Below are 10,953 nucleotides of genomic sequence, written 5' to 3' on the forward strand. Positions count from 1 at the left end.
CCCCTCAGTCTCTCTCTCTCTCTCCCCCCTCAGTCTCTCTCTCTCTCTCTCTCTCCCCCCTCAGTCTCTCTCTCTCTCCCCCCCTCAGTCTCTCTCTCTCTCCCCCCCTCAGTCTCTCTCTCTCTCCCCCCCTCAGTCTCTCTCTCTCTCTCCCCCCCTCAGTCTCTCTCTCTCTCTCTCTCCCCCCCCTCAGTTTCTCTCTCTCTCTCTCTCCAACGCGCTCTCTCTCTCTGTTCTCCCGCTCTCACTGCTCTCTCTGACCCCCCGCCCCTTCCCCGCACCCCCCCACCCGCCACAACGTCCCTCACCTCCTCCGCCGTCTGCCCTTCGGCCGCTGCCTGGCAGGTCCGCACAGCCGTCACGTCCCGGAAGCTTCCGCCGAGACTCACCCCGGTGATGTAGTGGGTGCCAAAGGTGCGCAGGAAGCGCTCGTAGAAGAAGCGGGTGTGGGGGGCCAGCCTGGGGGGCAGGGTCCGCAGCAGCTGTACGAACTGGGGGGCAAGGGGGGGCCGGTGGCGCAGGCGGCAGTGGTAGAGCTGGCAGCGGACGCTCTGGCTGGCGTAGCTGTAGCGGTCGGAGGCCGAGCGCCGGTGGGCGAAGTTGACCGCGCGGGACTTGGCGCCGGCCAACACGGCGCTGGCCCCGGACCCAGGCTTGGGCCGGACATCCAACCTGGCGCTCCAGGAGCGGTCGACCACCTCGTCCCCGGCGCCGGCCAGCTCGGAGGCCGACTCGTACAGGGTGCTGCGCAGCCGGCGGCTACAGTCCTGCCGCACCCCCCAGTCCGAGACCGCCCGGGGCAGCCGCTGCCCGGCGCCCCCCATCAGCTCGTTGCGGCACAGGGTGCAGGTGCCGTCGGCGCGGCGCCAGGAGTGGGCGTTGACCACGTGGGCCCCGGTGGGGGCCAGCCGCACCACGTCGTAGCCCTCGCCGGCCAGGCTGGCGCCGGGCACAGGCGCCGCCCGCTTGCACTCGTTGGCCGTGCCCACCTCGCAGGTGCTGCTGGCACCCCCAGGGAGCAGGAGGAGGAGGAGGAGGAGGAGGGGGGGCGTCCGTGGCAACGGGAGTGGCCGGCGCTGCCTCATGTCCACAGGGTCCTTCGCGGGGCTGCTCCTCGGGCGCTGTCGAAGTTGTGGGTGACCTGTGGGAGAGACGGAAGAGCCATTACCGCCCAAGAAACAAAAGGACCGATCACCGGAGAGAGAGAGAGAGAGGAACTGACAAAAAACCCACATCAACTGTCCCTCTTTACTGTCGCCGCAAGCGAGAGGTGGGGGGATGAATGAGTGATCGGGGGAAGGCTGGGACACTGTCAGAGGGAGGAGGTGACCTATTGTAGGGGAGCGGAGTGTCAAATCTCGTCAAAAGTCCCTCTTTAATGTCGCCACAAGCGAGAGGCGGGGGGGGGTGAATGAACAATTGGGGGAAGGCTGGGACACTGTCAAAGGGAGGAGGTGACCTATTGTAGGGGAGCGGAGTCTTGGGCCCCATTCCAGGCCTCGACACTCCGGGAAGGACGTCCAGGCCCTCGGAGAGGGTGCAGAGGAGATTTACCGGAATGGTCCCCGGCGATGAGGGGACTTCGGTTCATGTGAAGAGACTGGGAGGAGGATCTGGGCTCTCTCTCCCCCGAGTGGTAGAAGATTAAGGGGGAGATTGAATCGAGGCGTTTCCAATCGGGAAGGAGGGTTGGGATTGAGGGAACGAGGAGGAAACTGTTCCCAGTGACAGGAGGGAGGGGAAACCAGAGGGACACGGATCGGAGGAGATTGGGATAAGAACCAGAGTTGTGAGGGGTGTTGTGTGTGTGTGTGTGTGTGGGGGGGTTGCGGAGATGGGGACAGGGTTTGTGGGACCCAGCGAGTTGTTATGATCTGGAAGGTGCTGCCTGAAAGGTGGGTGGAAGCAGATTCAATAGGAACACTCAGAATGGGGGAATTGGAGAAACACTGGAAGGGGGAAAATTCACAGGGCCATGGGGGGGAGGGAGAGCAGGAGGAGGGAGTGGGATCAATTGGATAGCTCTACCAGAGAGCCAGCACGGGGGGAGATGGGCAGAATGGCCTCCTCCGCTGATGCAACAATCAAAGGCATCAAAGCTCAGAGCAAATGAACAAAATGAGACAATTTATCAAATGATTGAAAAAGCTCAGGCAAAGAGGAAATTTCAAAGGAGCAACTTAAAGCAGATGAGACAGAGAGAGAAAGAGAGCTGGAGAGAGAGAGAGAGACAGAGACAGAGAAAGACAGAGAGAGAGAGACATAGAGACAGAGAGAGAGAGAGTCAGAGAGAGAGAGAGAGAGAGAGAGAGAGAGACAGAGAGACAGAGAGAGAGACAGAGAGAGAGAGAGAGGGAGACAGAGAGAGACAGAGACAGAGAGAGAGATAGAGAGAGACAGAGAGAGAGACAGAGAGAGAGAGAAACAGAGAGAGAGAGACAGAAAGAGAGACAGAGAGAGAGACAGAAAGAGAGAGAGAGAGAGACAGAGAGAGAGAAAGACAGAAAGAGAGAGAGAGAGACAGAGAAAGAGAGAAAGAAAGAGACAGAGAGACAGAGAGAGAGAGAGAAACAGAAAGAGAGAGAGAGAGACAGGGAAAGGGAGAGAGAGAGAAAGGAAGATAGGGATACATAAAGAGAGACAGAGGAGCGAAAGAGACAGACTGAGAGAGGGAGACAGAGGGAGAGAGAAAAACAGTGCGAGTAACTGAGAGAGAGAGAGAAAGAGCTTAGGAAAACTGTCACTGTGTCCCAGAGGGGGAAAGGACAGTGTATTTAATGCACTGCGACATCCGGTCCCAGAGGGTGAAAGGACAGTGTATCTAACGCACTGTGACACCCGGTCCGAGATGGGGAAAGGACAGTGTATCTAACGCACTGTGACACCCGGTCCCAGAGGGGGAAAGGACAGTGTATCTAACGCACTGTGACCCCCGGTTCCAGAGGGGGAAAGGACAGTGTATCTAACGCACTATGACACCCAGTCCCAGAGGGGGAAAGGACAGTGTATCTAATGCACTGTGACACCCGGTCCCAGAGGGAGAAAGGACAGTGTATCTAACGCACTGTAACACCTGGTCCCAGAGGGGGAAAGGACAGTGTATCTAACGCACTATGACACCCAGTCCCAGAGGGGGAAAGGACAGTGTATCTAACGCACTGTGACACCCGGTCCCAGAGGGGGAAAGGACAGTGTATCTAACGCACTGTGACACCCGGTCCCAGAGGGGGAAAGGACAGTGTATCTAACGCACTGTGACACACGGTCCCAGAGGGGGAAAGGACAGTGTATCTAACGCACTGTGACACCCGGTCCCAGAGGGGGAAAGGACAGTGTATCTAACGCACTGTGACACCCGGGCCCAGAGGGGGAAAGGACAGTGTATCTAACGCACTGTGACACCTGGTCCCAGAGGGGGAAAGGACAGTGTATCTAACGCACTGTGACACCCGGTCCCAGAGTGGGAAAGGACAGTGTATCTAACGCACTGTGAAACCTGGTCCCAGAGGGGGAAAGGACAGTGTATCTAACGCAATGTGACACCCGGTCCCAGAGGGGGAAAGGACAGTGTATCTAACGCACTGTGACACCCGGTCCCAGAGGGGGAAAGGACAGTGTATCTAACGCACTGTGACACCTGGTCCCAGAGGGGGAAAGGACAGTGTATCTAACGCACTGTGACACCCAGTCCCAGAGGGGGAAAGGACAGTTTATCTAACGCACTGTGAAACTTGGTCCCAGAGGGAGAAAGGACAGTGTATCTAACGCACTGTGACACCCGGTCCCAGAGGGGGAAAGGACAGTGTATCTAACGCACTGTGACACCCAGTCCCAGAGGGGGAAAGGACAGTTTATCTAACGCACTGTGACACCCGGTCCCAGAGGGCAAAAGGACAGTGTATCCACCACACTGTAACACCCGGTACCAGAGGCGTAAAGGACACTGTATCTAACACGCTGTGACACCTGGTCCCAGAGGGGGAAAGGACTCCCAGGACAGATCAAGCAGGGGGTTAGATACAGAGTAAAGCTCCCTCTATACCGTCCCCAGCAAATACTACCAGGACAGGGATAGCACGGGATTAGATAAAGAAAAAAGCTCCCTCTACACTGTCTCCATCAAACACTCCCAGGACAGGTACAGCACGGGGTTAGATACATAGTAAAGATCCCTCTACACTGTCCCCATCAAACACTCCCAGGACAGGTACAGCAAGTGGATAGATACAGAGTATATCTCCCTCTATACCGACCCACCAAAATCACTCCCAGGACAGATAAAGCAGGGGGTTAGATACAGAGAAAAGCTCCCTCTATACCATCCACATCAATCACTCCCAGCACAGGTACAGCACGGGGATAGATACAGAGTAAAAGTCCCTCTACACTGTCCCCATCAAACACTCCCAGGACAGGAACAGCACGGGGTTAGATACAGAGTAAATCTCCCTCTACACTGTCCACATCAAACACTCCCAGGACAGGTACAGCACGGGGTTAGATACAGAGTAAATCTCCCTCTACACCGTCCCCATGAAACACTCCCAGGACAGGTACAGCACGGGGTTAGATACAGAGTAAAGCTCCCTCTACACTGTCCCCAACGAACACTCCCAGGACAGGTACAGCACGGGGTTAGATAGAGAGTAAATCCCCCTCTACACTGTCCCCATCAAACACTCCCAGGACAGGTACAGCACGGGGTAAGATACAGAGTAAATCCCCCTCTACACTGTCCCCATCAAACACTCCCAGGACAGGTACAGCACGGGGTTAGATACAGAGTAAATCCCCCTCTACACTGTCCCCACCAAACACTCCCAGGACAGGTACTGCACGGGGTTAGATACAGAGTAAATCGCCCTCTACACTGTCCCCATCAAACACTCCCAGGACAGGTACAGCACGGGGTTAGATACAGAGTAAATCTCCCTCTACACCGTCCCCATCAAACACTCCCAGGACAGGTACAGCACGGGGTTAGATACAGAGTAAATCTCCCTCTACATCGTCCCCCTCAAACTCTCCCAGGACAGGTCCAGCACGGGGTTAGATACAGAGTAAATCTCCCTCTACACCGTCCCCACCAAAAACTCTCCCAGGACAGGTACAGCACGGGGTTAGATACAGAGTAAATCTCCCTCTACACCGTCCCCACCAAAAACTCTCCCAGGACAGGTACAGCACGGGGTTAGATACAGTGTAAATCTACCTCTACACTGTCCCCATCAAACACTCCCAGGACAGGGACAGAATGGAGTTAGATATAGAGTAAATCTCCCTCTACACTGTCCCCATCAAACACTCCCAGGACAGGGACAGCACGGGGTTAGATACAGAGTAAAGCTCCCTCTTCACTGTCCCCATCAAAATCTCCCAGGACAGGTACAGCACGGGATTAGGTACAGAGTAAATCTCCCTCTACACTGTCCCCATCAAACACTCCCAGGACAGATACAGCACGGGGTTAGATACAGAGTAAATCTACCCCTAAACTGTCCCCATCACACACACCCAGGACAGGTAAAGCATGGGGTTAGATACAGAGTAAATCTCCCGCTACACTGTCCCCATCAAACACTCCCAGGACAGGTACAGCACGGGGTTAGTTACAGAGTAAATCTCCCTCTACACTGTCCCCATCAAACACTCCCAGGACAGGTACAGCAAGGGATTAGATACAGAGTAAATCATCCTCTACACTGTCCCCATCAAACACTCCCAGGACAGGTACAGCACGGGGTTAGATACAGAGTAAATCATCCTCTACACTGTCCCCATCAAACACTCCCAGGACAGGTACAGCACAGGTTTAGATACAGAGTAAATCTCCCTCTACACTGTCCCCATCAAACACTCCCAGGACAGGTACAGCAAGGGATTAGATACAGAGTAAATCATCCTCTACACTGTCCCCATCAAACACTCCCAGGACAGGTACAGCACAGGTTTAGATACAGAGTAAATCTCCCTCTACACCATCCCAATCAAACTCTCACAGCACAGGTACAGCACGAGGTTAGATACAGAGTAAAGCTCCCTCCACACCGTCCCCATCAAACACTCCCAGGACAGGTACAACACGGGGTTAGTTACAGAGTAAATCTCCCTCTACACTGTCCCCATCAAACACTCCCAGGACATGTACAACATGCGGTTAGATACAGAGTAAAGTTCCCTCTACACTATCCCCATCGAACACTCCCAGGACAGGTACAGCACGGGGTTAGATACAGAGTAAATCTCCCTCTACACCGTCCCCATCAAACACTCCCAGGACAGGTACAGCACGGGGTTAGATACAGAGCAAATCTCGATCTGATATCAGTCTGTATCTCAGTACCGTGTCTCTGTTAATCTATATGATCCTCCTGAACTTGGCTGCGATTGCTTTCACCCTGTCAGAGTCTGGCTGTGCGAAACAGCGTTCAGCCATTCAATTACTCAACACCCTCTCCCTCCCTCTCTGCCTCCCTCCTTCTATTTTTGTCTGGCTTCCCCTCCACATTATCAGTTATCCTCCCTTCAGTTTCTTTCCCTGCGGTTTAACCATATCCTGTCTCTGACTCCTGCTGCGTGTAAGTGGACCAAGTGTCATCCGGCTGTGGGAATCTTATTCCAAAATCTGGATCTCGACACCGGAGAAGACGTATGAAGGATTTACCAGCCTGATACCAGAACGGGGAGGTTATAAATATCAGGAAGGATTGAACAGGCCGGTGCTCTTCCCTCTAGAACAGAGAAGGCCGAGGGGGTGACCTGATCGAGATCTTTGAGACAACGAAAGGGGTTTCGATAGGGTAGACGTAGAGAAGATGTTTCCCCTTGTGGGAGAGACCAGAACTCGGGTGAGAGGGGGAGGGGGTGGGGCGGTGGTCTGTCAATATAAGAGAGCCACTGATAAATCCCGACGGGGAACTGGGGAGAAACGTCTTTACCCCGGAGAGAGGGGGGAGACTGTGGGACTGGCTCCCACGGGGAGAGGGGAATCGTGCCGAGAGATTTCAGGTGGGGGGTGGGGACCGGGGAAGCTGGATAAACACAGGAGGGAGGGAGGAGTCGGGGGAGATGTGGATGGGGTGAGGGGATAATGAAGAGAAGGGAGGAGGCTGCTGTGGGAGCAGGGACAGCAGCACAGGGGAGAGGGGCCGAGTGGCCTGCGTCTGCGCTTCTGAACGCTCTCGGGCTGGCTCCCAGAACGTGAGCTGGTGCAGTTCAGGTTCCGGAGGCTGAGCCAGCGCTAAGGCTGCCGATGCCTCGCTCTGCAGCCGACAGGTTCCTCCACTGTCTCGGAGCTAAGCAGCTCTCCCCTACCTCCCCCCCCCAGCCAACGGCAGCAAACCCCTCGCCCCTCCCCTCTTCCCACCCCAGCTGCCCGGGAGTCCCGGACCGCGGCAAGACTCACCTGGTGAGGCAGCAGCGGCCAAGAGTTGACCGTTGTCGGGCCTGGAAAGAGTCCAAGTTCGGGAGGAAGGGCTAGAGACCGAGATAAGACTCAGTGCTGATCATCATGTGCAGGTTGCAGAAGTGGGGGGGTGGGGGAGGGAGAGGGGGTGGGGGTGGTGATAATGAGGTAGGGCGTCAAAGAGAGAAAACCTCAAAAGAGCAGGGCCCGTGGTCAGGCTTCCATGGCAACCGGCACCGGTCCCCATTTCCGTTCAGGCCTCCAGAGAGCGAGTTGTGGTTCCCGGCTCTTGAGTCGGACAGGAAGACGTGCAGGGCGTGCTGAGAGAGAGAGAGAGAGAGAGAGAGAGAGAGCTGCTTCCAGCCCAGAGTGTCTCGTGCTTCATCAGAAAGGGGACTTTGAGCACAAGAGCTAAAGTTGAGCTGGTCTGAGACGCCAGCTAGGCCCCATCTGCAGCCTTGCACTGACCCCTGGGCACCCGCACTCGACTGAGGCGTTTCCCCCTTTCCAGACAGGGGTTTGTTCTCTCAGAGGATAGACAACCCCCTCCATTAGATTCCAGTCTGTAACTCACTCCCGGGTATCTGTTATTCTAGATATAAACCACACAAACCCCTCGATTAAATTCCAGTCTGTAACTCACTCCCGGGTATCTGTTATTCTAGATATAAACCACACAAACCCCTCGATTAGATTCCAGTCTGTAACTCACACCCGGGTATCTGTTATTCTATATATAAACCACCCCGAGCCCCTCGATTAGGTTCTAGTCTGTAACTCACTCCTGGGTATCTGTTATTCTATATATAAACCAACGCGAACCCCTCGATTAGATTCCAGTCTGTAACTCACTCCCGTGTATCTGTTATTCTATATATAAACCGCCCTGAACCTCTCAATTAGATTCCAGTCTGTAACTCACTCCCGGGTATCTGTTATTCTATATATAAACCACCCCGAACACTCGATTAGATTCCAGTCTGTAACTCACTCCCGCGTATCTGTTATTCTATATATAAACCACCCCGAACACTCAATTAGATTCCAGTCTGTAACTCACTCCCGGGTATCTGTTATTCTATATATAAACCACCCCGAACACTCGATTAGATTCCAGTCTGTAACTCACTCCCGGGTACCTGTTATTCTATATATAATCCCCCCCAAAACCCCTTGATTAGATTCCAGTCTGTAACTCACTCCCGGGTATCTGTTATTCTACATATAAACACCGATTACACCAACTTGTCTCTGTCCTGTTGAAGTTCTACACTGTCCTCCTGACAGTTCACAAGTCTTCCAAGTTCTGTATCATCCACAAACTTTGGAACTGTGTCCTGTACACCAAGGACAAGGTCATTAATATCAGGAAAATCAAGGGTCACAACCCTGACCCCTGGAGAACTCCACAAAAGCCTCCCTGAAAAACACCCATGAACTGCTACTGTCTGTTCCCCTGTCACTCAGCGAGTTCCCTATCCATGTTGCTGCTACCCCTTTCATTCCCTGGGCGATAACACTGCTGACCAGTCTGTTGGTTGGCACTCTATCGGAAGCCTTGTCACTGTCCAGGTACACCACTTCTACAGCACCACCCTCATCGACCCTCCCTGTTACCTCTACAAAATAAAACTCCAACCCATTGAGTTAAACACAATTTCCCGTTAGGAAATCCAGGCCGGTTTTCCTTACTTATCCCACACTTGTCCATGTGACTGTTAACATTGTCCAAAATTATTGATTCTAGAAGCTTCCCCACCACTGAAGCTAAACCGACCGGCCTGCAATTTCTAGGCTTAACCTTACAACCTTTCTTTGAATGAGGGCTTAACGTTTAAATACTCCAGTCCCTCGGCACCTCCCCTGAGTGGAGGGAAGACTGAAAGATTATGTGCAGTGACTCCGCAATCACTCCCCCTCAAAATCCTGGGATACAGCCCATCCGGTCCCAGTGCCTTGTCAACTTTAAGTACAGACAGCCTATCCTATTCCACCTCCTTCTCAATTATAATCCCTTCTCGTGCATGAACTACCAATTCTGTCACTTTGTCCTGGGTAGCATCTTCTTCCTTGGTAAAGACAAAAGCAAAATATTCCCTTAAAAACTCAGCCATATGACCTGCCTCCATATGCAAGTCAAATTTCTGGTCCCCAATCAGCCCTACACCTCCTCTTAATGCTCTTTAACTATTTATATGCCGATACAAGACTTAGGGAGTCTGGTCTCTGTTAACTGCCAGTCTCTACTCATGCTCTCTGTTTGCTAGGCTTGCTTGCTTTCTATTATCCCTCAAACCTGAAATGTTCAGCCTGGTTCGCCAGGGTTTCACCAACCTGTCACCAGTCCCAAGCACTCCATCAGCTTATGTTTGATCACTTCTGTTCTCCAGGGGGCTGTGGGTGTGTTGGACCTGCTCCCTCTGTCGTGGGGTGGGTAACTAGCTGTTGCCCAGATCCAGTTCCTCTTTCAAGGGAGCCAAATGTTAAGATCCAGAACTTGCCTGCACATCTTCAATGCCAATGTAGCTGGGGTTAAATGCGTTCCCATCCTATTACAGCAGGTGACACCCCCACCCGGTTAATGGGGCCTTCATTTGGATTGCCCATTCTAAACCCCTCCCTGTGGTCTAAAGTTTCTCGTCTCAGATATCAAGGGGCTGGAGGAGGTTACAGAGATAGCAAGGGGTGTAGGTGCTGGAGAAGGTTACAGAGATAGGGAGGGTTGTAGGGGCTGGAGGATGTTACAGAGATAGGGAGAGGTTAGGGCTGGAGGAGTTTACAGAGATAGGGAGGGGTGTAGTGGCTGGAGGAGGTTACAGAGATAGGGAGGGTTGTAGGGGCTGGAGGAGGTTACAGAGATAGGGAGCGGTGTAGGGGCTGGAGGAGGTTACAGAGATAGGGAGGGTTGTAGGGGCTGGAGGAGGTTACAGAGATAGGGAGGGGTGTAGGGACTGGAGGAGGTTCCAGAGATAGGGAGCGGTGTAGGGGGCTGGAGGAGGTTACAGAGATAGGGAGGGGTGTATGAGGTTACAGAACTCCAGTTTGGATATAGCTTCACCACAGTTGATACTCCTTTATTGAACCCCTGAACAACTTTACACACTCCCTGTAACACCGGACTCTTCGCTTCCTTGAGTACCGGAGTCTGACTCGGTGGTCAATCCGATGACCCAGCCCTCCCTCTGACGTCAGCAGCTCTAAGGGTTCTGTACGCTATTCCTTCCTTCCAATTCCTTGCAGTGTCCCCAGAGATAAGATTAACTCTGTGTTTAACCCATTGGGTGTGTTTGGAATGACATCCCCGTACATCGCCAAGCCTCCTGCCGACGTTCTCTGGCTCGTGCCCCCCTTTGTCGGTCACACAGTTGACTTACCGTCGCCGGCTGGAGTCCGCGCTGTTGTGTCCCACTCCGCTATCCATCTCCAGCGCTGGGGAGGAGGCGACCCATTCATTGCCCCTTGGCGACCCTCAGCCCGCTCATCAACCTTGCTCCCAGCCCTCCTCCAGGTTCCCTCGTTCAAAAGGACCCGTTGCCTCTCACAGGACT

General features: G+C 53.7%; 1 protein-coding gene across 1 annotated transcript in view; it reads right to left on the minus strand.

The window, feature by feature from the left end:
- Positions 1 to 7,527, minus strand: part of LOC121274823 (perforin-1-like) — a 16,888-nt gene extending 9,361 nt beyond the window's left edge. Inside the window, exons 1-2 of the mRNA XM_041182185.1 lie at positions 7,406 to 7,527; positions 290 to 1,141 (exon numbers count right to left, since the gene is read on the minus strand). Of these exons, the coding sequence (XP_041038119.1) occupies positions 290 to 1,085 (796 nt within the window). The 5' untranslated portion in view covers positions 1,086 to 1,141; positions 7,406 to 7,527. The remainder of the gene's footprint in view (positions 1 to 289; positions 1,142 to 7,405) is intronic.
- Between the last annotated feature and the right edge of the window lie 3,426 nt (positions 7,528 to 10,953).

Source organism: Carcharodon carcharias, assembly GCF_017639515.1.
Source record: "Carcharodon carcharias isolate sCarCar2 chromosome 38 unlocalized genomic scaffold, sCarCar2.pri SUPER_38_unloc_3, whole genome shotgun sequence".
Classification (NCBI taxonomy): domain Eukaryota; kingdom Metazoa; phylum Chordata; class Chondrichthyes; order Lamniformes; family Lamnidae; genus Carcharodon; species Carcharodon carcharias.